This window comes from Melospiza georgiana, chromosome 23 (genome assembly GCF_028018845.1).
Source record: "Melospiza georgiana isolate bMelGeo1 chromosome 23, bMelGeo1.pri, whole genome shotgun sequence".
NCBI classification, from domain to species: Eukaryota; Metazoa; Chordata; class Aves; order Passeriformes; family Passerellidae; genus Melospiza; species Melospiza georgiana.
In genome coordinates this window covers 8369593-8386745 of record NC_080452.1, presented here as the reverse complement: position 1 = coordinate 8386745, position 17153 = coordinate 8369593, and the positions used below count along the sequence as shown (strand labels likewise).

General features: G+C 54.0%; 1 protein-coding gene across 7 annotated transcripts in view; it reads left to right on the top strand.

The window, feature by feature from the left end:
* The first annotated feature begins 295 nt into the window (after positions 1 to 295).
* FOXP4 (forkhead box P4) overlaps positions 296 to 17153 on the top strand; it is a 37675-nt gene continuing 20817 nt past the window's right edge. For 5 of the 7 annotated variants that reach the window (XM_058039711.1, XM_058039709.1, XM_058039712.1 and 2 more), the window contains exons 1-3: positions 296 to 499; positions 8945 to 9034; positions 16164 to 16286. In XM_058039711.1, coding sequence (XP_057895694.1) covers positions 296 to 499; positions 8945 to 9034; positions 16164 to 16286 — 417 coding nt within the window. The remainder of the gene's footprint in view (positions 500 to 8944; positions 9035 to 16163; positions 16287 to 17153) is intronic. The other 2 variants (XM_058039714.1, XM_058039713.1) reach the window with 1 other exon arrangement.

The following is a 17153-nucleotide window of genomic DNA, read 5'->3' as shown; positions in this document are numbered from 1 at the left end:
TCACCATGAAATTTGGGGAAAACAAACGAATTCCTGGAGCTCAGTGCCCTGCACCAGGCTCGGGGAAAGCTGGAATTTTCTAAGGTTTTTTTTTTTCTGTGGGTTTTCCTAAGGACTGGGTCGCACTTGCTTTGCCTAGGGGCGTGCACCGTGTTTGCAGCAGCTCCCCGTTTATTTTTTTGGGGTGCGAACCGAGCACAACTAAAACCCAACGCGGTTTGACACCCATCCCACCGGGATCTCAGCCCCCGTTCTCAGGCTCTTCTCTCCCCTCTCCAGGTCCTGCTAGCGAGTCATGATGGTTGAATCTGCCTCGGAGACGATCCGCTCCACGCCCTCGGCGCAGAACGGGGTGAGCAGCCTGAGCAATCAGCCCGATGCCGGCGGCGGCGGCGGCAGCGGGGGCGGCCCCGGGGGCGGCGGCCGCGATGGAGCCGCCGGAGCCGAGGCCAACGGAGAGATGAGCCCCGTGGAGCTCCTGCACTTCCAGCAGCAGCAGGTAATGCAGGCTGACCTGTTCCTTCAAGCCCCGCTTGCACGGGCAGCGGGGTCCCGCAAGGATGCGGTTTGGGGACGACATTGGGGTTTGCCGCGATTTGTACTCGGGGTTGGGTTCCACCAGGTTTGGCCGTTCGTGGTTGAGGTGCCCCAAAAATCAAGGGGTTTGTCCTTGTCCCACGTGCCTTGGGAAGCAGAGCCCACCCATCCAAACCTGTTCCTTCAAAGCTGGCTTGCACAGGCAGCGGGGTCCTGCAAGGATGCGGTTTGGGGACGGCATTGGGTTTTGCCGTGATTTGTACTCGGGGTTGGGTTCCGCCAGGTTTGGCCATTCGTGGTCGAGTGCCCCAAAAATCAAGGGTTTGTCCCTGTCCTACATGCCTTGGGAAGCAGAGCCCATCCATCCAAACCTGCTGGTTTTTTCCTGCCTGCTCTGCCCGCCATCAATCCGCAGGGCTGGGACACCAAAAACTTTGGCTGTAACACAAGGAGCAGGTCCTGCCTGAGAGGATTTTGGTTTTCCAGGAGCTGCTTTCCCATTCCCAGCACTCCTGGAGATTGAACCTCACCCACAGGACACGTGTGACGGTGACATGTGTGTGCAGCAGCTCTGGATGTGCCCCTGGGGTAGCCCCTGCCACACACGTGTCCCCTCTCAGCCCTGAGGACGTGCCTGCAGCTTACCTTTCCAAACAAACTTTGGCGAAAAAACATCAATTTCCCTGCTCAGCTACTAAATAAGGCAATGATCCCTCTCCTCGTACGGAGATCGCCTCCCTGAGCCATAAATTCCAGCGTGAAAGCTGTAAAAAATTGCTGTGTCTGATACTTTAGTAGGGAGTGCTGTAAATCCATTACCTGGATAACAGGCGTTCCGCACGCCGCTAAGCCCCTGTTCCCCGCATGCAAAGGGTAATCATGCGTGTAATGCTGCTGCCAGTGCCCTCTGAGGAGCTCCCTGCTCTCCCTCCTGGAATTCCAGCGGATAACGGGAGATCTGTGTGTCCCCCCAGCCAAAAAGATGCAAATCGTGGCTGTGAAATGGGGGATCTCCTCCAGAAAATCAGGATTTTCGTCCTTGTGGATTCTCCTGGTTCATGCTGATGTTTCATTTCACCCCTGTGTTGTTTCTCCTGGTGGGGAGCTGGCTGGCCATGTGGGATTGTTAAAGCAGAGGGTTTGGTGTCACTTGGGTTTTTTTTTTTTCCCCAAAAATACCAAGTGACACCTCCAGCAACAGCACCTGGGGAAGGAAGGGGGAGAACCCATCCCGAGGATTATCCATCTTCCTGCTTCAGGGAGCAGGCTGAGCACCAGCTGGGGTCAGGAATAAATGTCCCCACAGCGGAGTTTTGGACAATTAGGTGCTTGATGGAGGCTTTGCTCCATCCCCGGGAGCACCCAGCGTTCTGCCCGGGTGTTTGGATGGCTGGGCTGCTCCGTGTGCTCTCTCCCTCATCCTGGAATGGCAGCTCTTCATCCTGATTCTCTTTGAGCTTTATGAAATCCCTCCAAGAAACCTTGGGAAGCCTGCAGGGGTGGGAGTTTGGTCCTGGTGACCCCAAAGCTCTGTGTCTGTGGGGATTTCTGTGCCCAGATTCCATTTTTGACCTTTTCCAGTGCCTGTCACCTCGCTGTTTTTACAAGTGTGAGGCCAGACGGGTCTTGGCAGGGAATTTTTGGGTCAAAGCTGCTCTCCAAGGGTGCTGCCTCGAGGTGGGTGAGATGTTGAGGCCATGGGGGTGTTTGTGGGGTGCTCAGAGACCTTGTTGTGGGGTGTCCCTGGAGCAAGGATTGCTGAGACGGGGTCCCCCATGTCTCAACATCCATCCGTCCATCCATCCATCCATCCATCCATCCATCCATCCATCCATCCATCCATCCATCCTCATCCCTCCCAATCCATGCCACTTCCCAGAGAGCCTGGAAGGGGAGAGCAGGGTGGAAAGGGCATCGCCTCTCCTTCCTCCCCTTCCTCCCTCCTCCTCCTCCTCCTCTCCCTCCTCTCCCCAGCCCGGGGTGGGAGGGGTTAAATCCCTGCATTTCAATGCTCGGATGGGGCTGAAAAGCCTCAATAGCTCCCGGCAGCTTTGTGCAGGGGCTGGCGGAGGGGAGAGGTCGCCCGGGGGCACCGGGGGCAGCCCCCGGCCCGGGACCCCTCCCCTGTCCCCGCTGTTGCTGTGGGAACGGGGAGGGACCTCCCAAAGGGATCTGCCAGCTTTCCTTCCCTTCCCTTTTTCCTTCCCTTCCCTTTTTCCTGGGAAAGGAGAAGGAAAAAGGGAGAAGGAAAAAGGGAAGGGAAAGGAAAGGAAAAAAGAAAGGAAAGGAAAAAGGAAAGGAAAAAGGAAAGGAAAAAGGAAAGGGGAAAGGAAAGGAAAAAGGAAAAAGGAAAGGAAAAAGGAAAGGAAAAAGGAAAGGAAAGGAAAAAGGAAAGGAAAGGAAAAAGGAAAGGAAAAAGGAAAGGGGAAAGGAAAGGAAAAAGGAAAAAGGAAAGGTAAAAGGAAAAAGGAAAGGGGAAAGGAAAGGAAAAAGGAAAGGAAAGGGGAAAGGAAAAAGGAAAGGGGAAAGGAAAGGGGGCATGGGGTGATGGGGGTGGCACATCCCTGTGGTGGAGGATCCTCTGGAATTTTAGGAGTGGGAATAAACCACTGCTCAGCCACAATTTGGGGTTTTCCTGGGTGTTTTTCTTTTTTTTGCTGAATTGCTGCAAAGAATTCCAGCTTTTGGAATTCTTTGAATCCATGGGGTGCAGAGAGATGGGGTCGCTGCAGGTTTGGGGTGCAGGGAATGGAGGGAAAGGATGGAAAAAGATCCCTGCAGACACAGCAGATTCACGCATGGAGAACCCAAATCCGTGCAAACCTCGTGGAGCAGGGATGTCCTGGGACAAGCAAGGGGACAATCCCTGAGTCTGGCACCCCACAGGAGCTCCTTGCAGCTCTAAATCCATGGAAAAGGAGCCAGCTGGAAAATCCAGCTGCTCTGGTGTTGTTTTATGGCGCAAAAAATACCCAAAAAATTGCAGCTTGCTGCAGACAGACGTCAAAGAAACGGGGAGGAATAAACAAAAATAAGACTTGTTTTGGAGAAGGAGCAAACGGGACTTTTTTGGGAGTTGGGGAAGGGTGTGGAGGGGGAGGAGAGGCACTTTGCTGCCCTGGGAGAGATACCATTCCATAAAACATGTGATCACATCTCAAATATATTGTGTAATCCTCTATTATTAGGGTATTTAAGATAAAAACGAGGCCGGAGCACTTAAGTGAAACTCATCTCTCTCTTCACTTCCCTGATTCATATTTAATATTTCACTGAGGACAAATGCAGGAGCAGTTTTTCCTATTCCCCCCCACCTTTTTTTCCCTCCTTTTTTCCTCCTTTCCCCCTATTTTTTTTCCATTTTTCCCCTTTTTCTCCCCTTTTCCCCCTCCTTTTTGTCCAGTTTTTCTGCCTTTTTCCCCTTTCCTCCCTTCTCCCCCTTTTCCCTCATTTTCCTCCCTTTTTTCCCTTTTTTTCCACGGAATGGGATTGTCAGGAGGCTGTTCCTTGTCCTCTTAATTACTGGGGCTGGGTTTAGCCCCTTTCCTGTGAGGACTGAAGAGTCAGGAGCAGAGGAATAAAATCCAGGCCAGGAGCGTTGGAACAGGGCAGAACAGCTGGGGCTGGGCCACAGACACAGAGCTGGGTGTAAAAAGGGAATTTTTTTTTTTTTTTTTTTCATTTTCCTGTGAGGAATTGTGTCATTTTTTGTTCATTTGGATCTCTTTGGAGCCATTTGGTTCTGGTTAAGCGAGGCCAGGGCTGGGCTGGTGGAAGTGCTCCTCAATATGGCATCATTTACTGTTAATATCCAGCTAAAAATATCCCTGTGTGTTGTTTTAATGGCTCTAATTCTGGAATGTGACGATGTCATTTTTATGAGGTTAGTGTAAAAAATCTTCCCCTTTTTTTTTTTTTTTTTACCATTTTTTTTCATCCCTTCCCAACCTTTCTCCACCCTCCAAAAGGATCAGAGGGAAAAGGGAAGATAAAAATCCCCTTCCTCCTTCATTCCATGCAAAGTTCTTGCTTTAATGGAAATTTTCAGGTGTTTTTATTCTTTCTGGAAGGTAAAACACCATATAAAGCTGTGATCCAGGTGGAAAATCCCTCAGATGATTTTGGGCAGCTCTTCCCAGCTGGAATTAAAAACTCCATCCTCATGAAGTGAAATATCTGGTAATTGAGGCACTTCCAAATCCCCCAAGCAAGCTTCTCCTTTGTCCTGGGATTATTTTGTGTCGATTTTTTGGGGGGAGGCTGTGGCTCCTCCTTTTCTAATGACCATGGATGTCTCCATGCTGTCCAAACTTTTTTTTTTGAGCTCTTGACCCATTTATTCCCAATTAGGCCTCAGAGAGGCTCTGCTGGGGCAGGTTTTGAGGAGGAAAAGGCAAGGATGAGGATTAATCCCACATTAATCCAAGGTGTGGTGTGAGGCAGCTCTCCCTGGGCTATTCCAGGGCTGGAGCCAGGTTTGGCTTTCCTGAGGTTTTTTGTTTCGTTTTTGTTTTTGGTTTTTTTTTTGTTTTGTTTTGTTTTTGGTGGTTTTTTGTTTGTTTTTTTGGGGGGGTTGTTTGTTTTTGTTGGTTTGTTTTTTGTTTTGTTTTCTGGTATTTCCCCATGGCACAAAGGGGAGTTTGTGTTGTTTACCATGGAAAAGGCAAAAATCAGCCAAAATCTGCCCTTGCTGGGGGTCTGGAGAAACATCCAGCACATCCAGGGGTGGAGAGGGAAAAATCAGGATAATCCTCAGGTAGGCTGGGTGGGAGTTGGAAAATGAGGCTGCTCCCCTGCTGGAGGATGTCTGGATTTTGGGATGGTTCAGAGAATTTGGGGATTTGGGGTCTGAGGGGAGGGATGAGCATCCCTGGTGGGATCCTGGGAGCAGGAAAATCTCCAGTGCTGTGGGAGCAGATCCTGGCAGGGTGGGATTGGTCCCAGCATGGCTGGGATGGAAATTTTGGCTGTTCATGGACCCCTTCCCCATGCCAGCACACACCCTCCAGCATCTCCCACCTCTCCCCGCAATCCCAGGTGTGTTCCACACCCCAAGGAAGTTCTGGGCCTCCCCCAGCAATGTCCAGGTGCCCATCCTCTTCCTCATCCTGGAGTGTGCTGCGTTTGGGGAGGGCAGAGCCAAACCAGCCCTATCTGTGTCTGAGACAAACTTTTTCTGGGATCATCTGCAAACTTTTTCTAGAAGCATTTACAAATTTTTTCTGGGATCATTTGGTGATCAGAGGGAGTTTGACACAAGGAATTCATTCCCAATTCTTGCTGATGTGCTGATGGATAACGCCAGGATAACACCCTGGATATGTGTTGATTTTTATTTATAAATCATTTTCCCTCTGGTTCACAGAGGTAAAATCCCATCTACTCCCACAGGAAAAGTCTTCCTTCTGCTTCCCACCTCCTCAGCCCCAAGGAGAGGCTCTGACTGATGGAAATCTTCATTCCCCCCACCATGAGCTGCTCCTCCTGCCTTGTTTGGGCAACAAATGCAGCTGACAGGTGGCTCTGCCTCCTGAAATTCCATCCTGAGTGCTCCACATGCTCTGTCCAGGTTTCCATCCCTGTCTGAGGGACCTGCAGCAGGTTTTATCCCTTTCTGAGGGACCTTGCAGCAGGTTTCATGTTCCATCCCAGTCTGAGGGACCTTGCAGCAGGTTCCATCCCTGTTTAAAGGACCTGCAGCAGGTTCCATCCCTGTTTAAAGGACCTGCAGCAGGTTCCATCCCTGTTTGAGGGACATTGCAGCAGGTTCCATCCCTGTCTGCAGCTGAGCCCAGCTCAGGATGGAGAGGGGACAGAGGCAATGGAGGGAGGGGGCAGCTCCGGGCCCTTGCCAGAGAGGCCCCTGTGTGCAATTGTGAGGCCATGTCGGGTTTTTTTTCCCCTGTAAATCTTTGTAATTTCGTGCTTCAGAGCACACCAAAGTGAGGGAGCCAGCGGGGAGTGAATTAAATTCCCCCCTGAGAGGCGGCGCGGTGGGGCCGAGCCGCCACCCCGGGCCAGCCAGGCCTTGGGAAGAGAAATTTGAACTTTGGGAAGAGAAATTTCAGGAGAAATCCTGTGCAGCACTTTTTGTGTGCTGGAGAAGTTTTGTGCAGCACTTTTTGTGTGCTGGAGTTCTGTTCCTGAGGCTTTTCTCCCTTTATTTTTCATCCTTGCTGCGCTGATTTTTGCTAGGCTGGGGCAGGGCCCTGCCCTCACTGGGTGTCCTCTGTGAGGTGGTGCTTGCAAAAATGGCAGGAATTGCACATGGAGAATCCAAATTCATGGAAAACTCTGCTAAAAGACACTTGGAAAAGCAGCTAAAGCTCAGGGATTTGCTGTGGGGATGTGAGATGCTCCAGCACCCATCCTGATGGGAGCCTCGGGCCCAAGCTGCCATCAAGTGGATTCCTCCACCTTAGCTTTTAACTGGAATTACTGTTTTCATTTCTAAAAGTAATTAAAATATCAGACCTTGAGCTGTCATAACTGTCACAGGGTTTTTGTGCTCGCATTACCGATGCACATCTATCCCCGATAATAACAGGGAAAATAAAATGCCCTGGAGAAAAAGAAAACATTGGGGCTGAGGCAGCTTCGGGATCAGGACCATGGGATTTTTCCAGCAGTGATTCCCAGCGGTGAATTGTGGTGTTTGTCCTCCAGGATCTGAGTTTTGAGTTGTTTGGATAAAGGAAGTTTGGGAGTTATTGCTCAGTGGCCATGGGTCAGCTCTGGGTGCACAATCCTGGGGCACAACTCTGGTAAATTCACCGCAGGAATAGGAAATTAGGATCCATTTACTTATAAAATCCCTCAGGTTTTGATTTTCTTGGGGCTCTCTGGTTCATGGGACGGTGACAAACACAGCCAAGGGTGCCCAGTGTTGTGTCTGGGGTGTTTGGTTTGAGCCTCCTGCTATGAAATTACAATTTTTTTATAAAGTAAGGCTGGGTGTGTTAAACCCTCTGCTCTCAGCCTCCAACTGGAAATTCCCTCTCATTGCTCTCAGCCTCCAACTGGAAATTCCCTCTCATTTTCCACGTGCCCTTGTAGTGCCTGTCCAGCTGCACAGAGTGGGTCAGGTGGATTTGCCACCCAAAGATGTGGTGCAGCTGGGGCATCCTGTGCTCATCCCAAGAGTTCCCTTGTGCACAGGAGCACAGGGAGGACCTGAAATGGGACCTAAAATGCAGGGAATTACTTTTCATGGGTGCTCCATTTGAGGAGGGGCTCTGGGTTAGGGTTTTGTGGGTGCTCCTTGGTTTGGATCAACAGGTGAGGTGTGTGCTGAGCTGTGAGTGGATTTGGGGAGGGAAGGAGGGTGGAGATTTTTTAAAAACATGCAAAAAAAAAACCCAGAAGGAAGGAAAAGAATCCTTGTAAAGCAGAAATAAGGAGCAAACAGGTCTGGGAGCACTGGGTTGTTTTCCTCAGAGCTTTACTCCTTTTCCTGGCTCCCAAGCTCTTTTTCTCAGCTCACGCTTGCTCCTCTCCTCATCTCTTCACAAGATTTTCCTTAATTTCCCATTTTCTCCAGCTGCCTATAGTGCTGGGCATGGCTCTCTTGTACCTGTGTTTTTCACAAGTGCATTTTATCAATTTCTTTTGTTTTCTCCCTATTTTTGTGGGATTCCCGGGGGGATTTTTTTTGTGGGATTCCCTGTAAAAACTTGAAGAACTCTTCACTTTTTCTAGGCAAACCCCCCTAAAAACAATCAGGTTTCATGGTGGTCACTTGTGTGGGTTGCTGAGCACCTCTTGGATCACCATCAAATGCACTCAGACAAATTCCTGGATTGATTCAGGCTGGAATCCTACACTTAGCTTCACCTAAACCTGGCTGGAACTTTCTGCCACAATCCATTTAATAAAATTAAATACCCACGGTGGCTTTGGGCACAAGGGGACAGCTGTGGTGCTGGTGGCTGTGAAATAAATCAACCAGGGGACAGATCTCTGAGTGGCTGTGCCAGAGCTGGGGTTTGAGAATGACCCTTGTGAGGTGGGAATGCTGGAGCTGGTGGGGATTTTTGGCAGAGGACAGGATTGTTTGTCCCCATGGGAACTGGGAAGGTGCTGGTCTCTAATGGGATGTACTGGTGGGGATTTTTGGGAGAGGACAGGATTGTCCCCATGGGCACTGGGAAGGTGCTGGTCTCTAATGGGATGTACTGGTGGGGATTTTGGGGAGAGGACAGGATTGTTTGTCCCCATGGGCACTGGGAAGGTGCTGGTCTCTAATGGGATGTACTGGTGTGGCAGGAGGGAGCACTGGGGAGTGCTGCCCTCTCTGTGTATCAAACCCATCCTGTGAGGGAAATCCATGGAGAAGGAGACAGAGCTGGAGGAGGAGGAGGAGGAGGAGGGAGCCTTGCTCATGCCCACCCCTGTGTCTCTCTTGCAGGCTCTGCAGGTGGCTCGGCAGTTCCTGCTGCAGCAGGCCACGGGGCTCAGCTCCCCCAGCAGCAACGAGGGCAAGCAGCCAGCGGTGCAGGTGAGCCCCAATGTCCCCTGTCACCCCCTCCTGGGGACAGCACAAACCCCTGTCACCTCGTGGCTGGAGCACTCCAGGAGTTAAATCATCTGGGAACCTCCAGAAGTTTCTTGGGAGGTTTATCTGTGTGTGGGGATGGTTGGGGAGGGGATGTCACTGTGTGTCACCACTTCTTGGGACAGTGTTTTGGAGACAGAGTTTCCCAGGGTTGGAGCATCCCAGGATTGATGCTGGGTGCTGTGAGGTGGCACAGGGCTGGAAAAGGGAACAATCCTTTGGGCTGGAGCCAGGGCAGGTCCTCCAGGATGGGACAGAGGCCCAGCTGGGATGGGGATTTGTGGCACTGGCAGGAAAATGAGCTTTGGGTTGGCACATCCTGCTCCTGTAGGGATGGGGCACCTCCCTTTGCTCCCCTTCTCTGCCAGAGGAAAAGGGCAGAAAATGGGCAGGAGAGGGGTGAAATCTGGAGAGAGGGAGAGGCAGGGAGAAGCAAAGCCCAAGCGATGGGAAGTGACAATTTAAATAGCTGTGCGGAGGGGCTCTCCCTTCAGGCTAATTAAATTTATCGGAGAACAGCAGGTTACCTTATTAGAGCCACGTGGGTTTAATTAACAAAGGAAAGTAATTAGCACAAGCGCTCTCGGAGCTGGAGGTCCTGCCTGTGCCAGGCTGAGCCGGGTGGCAGCAGGAGCCAGGCTGGCATGGGCAATCCCTGGATCCTCTGTGCCAGGGCATGGCTGAGCCATCCAGCAGCAAATCCCAGAGCTGCCAAGGGGTCAGGAGAGCCCAGAGCCCCCCGGGCTGGGAAACAGCAGCTGGGTGGGAGCAGTGGGAATTAGTCAGGGCTCTCCTACGGCACAAACAGGCGGCTTTTTCCAGCGGTGCCGGCAGGAAGGAAATGCAGTCACTGCATGGAAAATGTCTGCAGAGGACAAAGGCGGCGAGGGTGAAGTCAGATTCCGGTAACCGGCGCCTCGCTCCCCTCCGTGGGTGTGTGTCCCTGCACTCCTCCTCCTCCTCCTCCTCCTGCTGCTGCTCCTTATCCCTCCTTGCTCTCCCCGGCTGGACGCAGCCGAACATCCCGCGCTGCTCCCCAGCCTCCCCTCCCTGCTGCCCATCTGGCCAGCGGCTTTCGCCGGAGCGAACTGGATCTCCTTCTTCTCCCTCCCTCCCCTCCTCCCTTTTTTCTCTCTCTCTCTCTCTGTGTTGCAAAAAGGACTTGTGAAAGTTGTAGACGTGAGTCAGAAATAGCTCATAACTCAGCAGCGCCCGGCAGTGCCTCCCCCCGCGGCCCCGCCGGCAGCTGGAGCGGGATCTGACCGAGGGGAGATAGGGGATTAAGCAGACTCCTTTGAAAGGAAGTTTATCTAAGGCACCGTGGTGTGGATGAGACTGGCCAGGACGGCTGCAAGAGGAGGAGGAGGAGGAGGAAGGCTGGGTCCCAGCACAGCCCTCCTTGGCTTGGAGGCAGCAGGAAGCGAAGCGGGGTGGGGATGTTGGAGAATTGGGGTGTCCTTGGGGTCGCTGCCTGTGGATGTGCGGCCCCACAACTTTGGGAAGGGATTTCCACATGCGTGGGGAATTTTGTCTCGCCTCAGCTCTGTGCCAGATGGTTCCTGGCCCCCAGTCCTGGAGGAATGAGCAGGAGGGTCCCAGTGCTGGCAGGGAGACCCCCGTGCTTGCCCACACTATGCGCTCTCCTTGTCACCCCACTGATGGGGATGGGGCAGTTTTGGGGCACCGAGCCAGCAGGATTAATGACATTCCCAACAGCCTGAGCTTAAAAACAAGCAGGGAGCTGCTGGACTCAGCAGCATCTTGGATTGGGGTTTGTTTTGAAGTAGGACCCTCTTCCCACATGCCATGAGGTGTGTGTGGACAGTCTCATGTTGTCACTCCACTTACAGCTGCAGGAAAGGGGAAAAAAACCCAAAACCCCATCTCTGGGTGTTGTAAAACATTTAGAAATAAGTTTATTTCTTTACAACTTTAAAACTCTTGAAAACTTGGTGGGCACTGACAAAATGTTGCTTTTGGGGGCTTTTGGTGTTGCAGGGCATTGTCATCCTGGGATGGTGGGAGCAGCAGATCCCCCTGGGACCCAGGAAAACCCAGAAGGTGCTGGAAAAGCAGCACCCCAGCGCTGGCTTGGAGGCACCTGGGAATGATGGGGTGCCCTCTTTGGGTGCTCTCAGAGCTGCCTCTGCTGGGATCAAGTGGCTGGGAAGGGAGAGGGGCTGGAGGGCACCCAGGGAAGGGAGGAAAGAGGAGTTTGGAGCAAACTGCGGGAAATTGCTTTTCTTTTGTCTGCTGCAGCGGGGAGGGCAGCAGAGCGGAAAAGTGTATTTTGTTGATTTGAAACTTGAGTGAAATGGGTAATGAAGACAGATCAATACCAGCCCTTCTGCGTTCCCTCTCCGGGAAAAAAAAAAAAATCCAGCAGCAGCAGCAGCCTGTCCGTCTGTCTTGGCTCGCGCCGAGGTTTTTCCATTTGAGCTTGGAGCATCCCTGTCTGTCCCTGCTCCATCCCAAAGCCCCCAGCTCTGCCAGCCGGGTGCCACTGCCCCCATCCCACCCTGGGATTGGTGTTTTGGGTTCACAGAAGAGCAAAGTCGCTTTAATCCCTGCAGAATCTCGGTGACAGAGCTGTGCCAGCCCCCCGTGCTCATGGAGGGGATATGGGGATCCTGCCCAGCTGGTGCTGGGGGACAGGGCTGGCTGAGGAGGGGGCTCAGTGCTGTCACCTCAGGGCTGCCACTGTCCCCAAGCAGGGACTGGAGCCCAGCCAGGTGTGATTGGGGCCTCCCCAGCAGGAAGGCTGCGCTAACGAGGATGTGCTAATGAGGATGCTCTAACGAGGATACACATTGGGCTGAACATGCCGGGCATTGATTCCTCCTTTTCTTCACAGGAAGCTGAACATCAGGGCCTGGTGTCCTCCACGCTGGTGTCCCCCCACCTGCTCACCCTGCTGCCGCCCCACCCAGGGCACTCACTTGGTTCAGAGTGTTCCTAAAATTGCTCCTAAAACCACCCACGGCCTCAAAACCCAGCCTGGCACGTAGGGCTGAGCTTTATTTCTCCTCTGACCCTGGGCAGATTTCAGTGCATTGTCTCATGCCAACCTGGTGAGGTCTAGAGGTGGCACAGCAGCGTTTGGGTGGCCCTGTGCCACCCCTCAGGGTTTATAAGCCATGGCTGGGGTCACCTCGGTGTCAGTGGCATCACTGCCTGGCACTGGGAGCACTCCCAGACTGTCTGAGCCAGCTGGAACTTGGAGCTCACCCAGGGATGCTGAGTGCAGGAAGGGAGGGCAGGATGTGCCAGGAAGGTTGGTTGGGGTTGCTCTGGTCCTGTGAGAATTGGGTGCTCTGGGGTGGGATTTGTTCATCCCCTGCCCTTACAACAGCACAACTTGAAGCTGCTTTTGGTGGTTGTTCCCTCCCTTCTGTTCCCAGCCTCCTCAATTTGTTTCTGTTTGGTTTGGATTTGAAAGGAGTGGTTAAAATTAGAAAAAACAGCACAAACACGTTCCCTGCTGTTTCTAACTGGGAGTTAAACCCCAGGATTGGATCAGAGCAGGGATGTGCATCCCTGAGCTCTGTGGAAAACCAGGAGAGAGAGAAAGAGGGGTGCTCATCCCCGTGATCCCAGAGCCAGCAGGGATGGGGGGACGAGGTCTGGGCTGTGTGGTTGAGGCGTGGAGCAGGAGCTGCCCCTTCCCGTAGTGGCAGTGACGTGTGGCCCTTGGGGACACGGTGGCTCCTGCAGTGACCTCCCAGCCCGGGTGACAGCAGAGCGGGGATGTTTGGATGCTGATGGAGGATGTCCCCAGGCCGTGCCAAGCCAGCTGTCCCCAGGGTCAGGAGGGCACTGTCCCTCTGATGACAGCACCGTGGCACTGCAAGCCAAGGCTGCCGGGCTGTGGCTTCCCCCGCTCTGCCTTGTGCCTGCGAGTTCAACCCGCTTCCCGTAAAAACAACCCAAAAAAATCCAGGAAAAATTTCTCAACAGCCTCGCTCCCCATCCTGCCTCGTTCCACACGGCCAAGTCCTGCTTCCCTCAGCTGGCTTTGGCTCGGGGAGGGAATATTCCCTGGAATACCTGCCTGCTTTTCCACCCACTGCCTCTGGCACGGGGATTCCAGCCGGGCCCGCCTGGAAAAGCAGCCCCTGGAGATGCTGCTGGCCGGCCCGAGCAGCGCCGGCTGTTTCTGGGAGCAGCCAGAGCTGTTAGTAAGCACTTTTTGCGGGGTGGCAGCCGGCCAAGGCGTGAGTCAAACCCTTCCTGACTCGGTGTCTGGCAGATGCCAGCTCGTGACGCGTCGGGCTGGTCCCCAGCCACCGCTGCTGCTGCTGCCGGGACCTGCTTCCCCAGGGATGTGCTGGCTGCAGGGACATTTCCTGGCTGCTCCCGTGCCTGGGGGTGGGGGCAGCTGGGTGGCACTCACTCCTCACAGCCCCTGTGCTGCTCTGGTGTCCTGGGCTGGTGGCAGCTGGGTGGCACTCACCCCTCAGCTGGGTGGCACTCACCCCTCACAGCCCCTGTGCTGCTCTGCTCTGCCTGGCACCCTTCAGCTCTCGTGTATTCCAGTTTTTGAGGCAGTTGCTGCCCAGATCCCACTGTTCTATCCAGGGATGCCAGGCTGGCCTCATGTCCTGCCGCAGGGAATCTTGTCACTGAGGGCCATGGGTGCAGGTGAGGGGGTGTCCCATCCCTGTGGGGCTTTTGGCCAGGTTGGGATGGACATTTCCATCCCCATTTCCATTCCCATCTCGTTTTGCCAGAGCAGCAGCTTTCCCTGTCCCCACCAGAGGCAGCTGGCAGTGTCACCAGAGCTTGGGACAGAAACCCCCCCAGCACTGGGGTTTGCTGGCCCACACTAGGGTCAAGGCAGTGCTGGAACATTCCCAGCACTGAGGCGTGGGATGAATGGGAGCAAAACCGCCTGGAAGTGGGAATTCCCTCTTTTAGTAAAAGTTGCTGCTTTCCCTGGAAACCTTAACTGGGAGAGGAACGTTTTCCACGCTGTGGGGAAATTCTTCACAGCATCCAAGGAAGCAGCAGAGCTCAGATGCCCCTCTCAAGTTCACCCCATCCCCACCTCACCCCCACACGGATCCGCCACCATTTCTCCGTGTCAGCTCCGCATCCGAGCGGGGGGGAAGGAAAAAAAAAAAAGCCATTTAATGCAGACAAAGGTTGTATGAAAATATAATTCTGCTTTTGTTAGCAGCCATCAAACTCTAAAAAGCGTCACTTTTGTTTTCTTGTAACATTGTGAAAACCTCATGTCGGATCGAGAGCTGGGGCCCTCTCGACTAATCGCCTCTCCTTTGTGTTTTTAGATTATAGGGGCAATTAGTGTTGTCAAAACCTCTGGCAATTCTCTTTGCTCTTGACAGGGTGTCAGTCCGCTGGGCGAGAAATGGAAGGTGTTATAACTCTCCGGTAATTAGGATGCCTCCGATTTGAAAATGCCAGCAAACGTGTTCGAGGGGCCGCGGGAGGGGGCGGGGAGCCCGCCCGGGCTTGGGGGGGATGTGGAGGAGCAATTAATTAGGGGCTCTCATTCCGAGCACGTCGCTGGCTGATGAATTGGCAGAGGGAAATTAGCGGCGCTCCTGGGCGCGCACCTCGCTCTCCTTGCCAGCTTCCCAGATGTTCACCCGGGGCCTGGCACAGCTGGCTGCGAGCACCTGGGTGCCCAGACAGCAGCTCTGCACTGGGTGCTGGTGCTCAGGGCTCTCTGGTGGGTGCTGGAGTTGATGAATTGGCAGAGGGAAATTAGCAATGCTACTGGGCACGCACCTTGCTCTTCTTGCCAGCTTCCCTCCTGCCCAGATGTTCACTCAGGGCTTGGCACAGCTGGCTGCGAGCACCTGGGTGCCCAGACAGCAGCTCTGCGCTGGGTGCTGGTGCTCAGGGCTCTCTGGTGGGTGCTGGAGCCTTGCAGGGTGCTGAGTTCCAGCCCTTGGGTGGGAAGTCAGAGGAGTTTAATCGATAGCTGGGCTGGAGGGGGAAACGCTGGTGACGAACAGAGCTCGCCCCGTGCCTGACGCCTCCCTGCAGCAGAATGCCTGAGTAAATAGATAAGGCTTTGCAATCTCCCTTGAAGGTCACCTGGACACCCATCGCAGATGGGAGGGACTGCACGGGGCCACACTGTGGTGCCATCCCTGCTGGAGTGGCTGCAAGGGCTCCAGGCTGGCATCACTGGGAGGGCTGGCAGGAGCCGGGCTCTCCATGGGATTTTGCTGGGTTTCTCTGCTCTTTGAGGTCCTGAGATCCTGAGGAGCTGTTTAGTTTGGGTCAGAGCTGGCTCCTTGGCGTGCAGCTGGATCCTGGCTCATGCTCTGCCCCATCCCACATGCCAAGGAGCTGCTGCTTCTTCCTGGGATCCCCTGGAAGAGCTCGTGGCTGCTGGTGGCTCCTGACCAGCAATTCTTATTTGCTTTCCCAGGAATATGAGGCATCCAGGGGGGTCATTCAATTACAATGAAGCCCTGACCCTGCCCAGAGCCTCGGGAAGGGCTTTGGGCTGGTGGGATTGGTGGGAGGCCAGGACAAGGCAGCTCCTGATGGCTCCATCCGGGCATTGCTCCACCTGGGCAGGACCCAGCAGGGCTGGGATCCATCACTGACACCTTCCCAGCAGCTTTGCCCGGGGTGTGGAGCCGTGTTTTGATAACCAAAGGCAGGGGCTGGCAGGTTCCCTCGGCCCTCCCTCCTCCTGGCACAGGAATTACAGGAGTTACTGGTGTCAGCTGGAGGTAAAGCTTTGATGTGCCTGGAGAACCCCGTAACCTCTTCCTCAGTGCTCTGCACTGCAGAGTTATTTGGGTGATCGGTATCTTCCCACTTCCCTGGCGTTTCCCTCCACCCTTCCCATGCTCCCAGCAGGGGAGGGAGCTGTGGTTTGATCCTCCAGCTAAATTGCGATTAAAAAAGAGCTCTCAGCTTGTTCAGAGCTCTCGTGGTTCAGGAAGCTTCATTTGGTGCCAGCCAGCACCATGGGACATCCAGAGGTGACACAGACATGGGGGACATGGAGGATTCTCTGGGAGAGGCACTGCTGGCGTTTGGGGAGGTCGGGGTTGGGAGTGGTGACGTGTCCTTGCTGTCACAGGTCCCCGTGTCCGTGGCCATGATGTCCCCACAGATGATCACGCCGCAGCAGATGCAGCAGATCCTGTCCCCACCCCAGCTCCAGGCCCTCCTGCAGCAGCAGCAGGCAATAATGCTGCAACAGGTAACACTGAACCCAGCCAGGCAATTCCCACCGGCCTCTGGGAGTGCTGGGGTTGGTTGGAGGCACAAAAATGGGTCCTTTCCTCCTTCTGCTTTCCACACCTTTCCTTTGGGATTCCCAGCACGTCCAGGGATGGAAAGAGCTGCAGGTGCTGACAGTGCTGCCACCCTGAGCCAGGGTCTCAAAACCTGCAAAATCCCTGCTCGAGGCTGATTTGGGGCTGCCCAGCTCCGGGGAGAAGCTGGGCTCAGGGTGGATGCCCTTGATTCAGTGTGCCCCAAGCAGAGCCCCCGTGGCCACTGCTGGGCTTTGGGCAGGTGCCTGTGTCCAGCTCCAGAGCTGAGCTTTGTTTCTCATGGCCCTGCTCGGCCTTTCCAGAGATTTTAGTCAGATGGGGAGGGAAGAGAAAGGAGGAGAAGGAAAAAAAAAAAAAAACAAACCCAAAAAAAAGCAGATTTCCACTCTGAAACAAAATCTGTCTGCTTGGGTAAACAGCTCCCGGCAGCGGGAAGGAGGGAGAGAGGGAGAAACCCCACAAGCATCCTCCACACCCTTCTTCCTGCCTCCAGTACCTGTTTACTCCAAACAGCCCGATAAGGATTCAAGGTTGGCCCCGGGGAAAGAACAAAGGGTAAACACTACCCAGGGTGGGTCCTTCCACAAGCCTCTTTGGAGCCGGATAAAGAAACACGTTTGACTGCAAATTAAACAACCCAGGCCGGAATAGCTCACATTCTCCACCGGCAGCAAACCAAACATCACACCTCTCACCCCTGACCCAATGTTCCTGCTCCCAGCCCGGCCACTCTGCAGCTCCCTGGCTCGGGGGTAAACACCCAGCCCCTCCAAACCTGTTCCCAGACACAA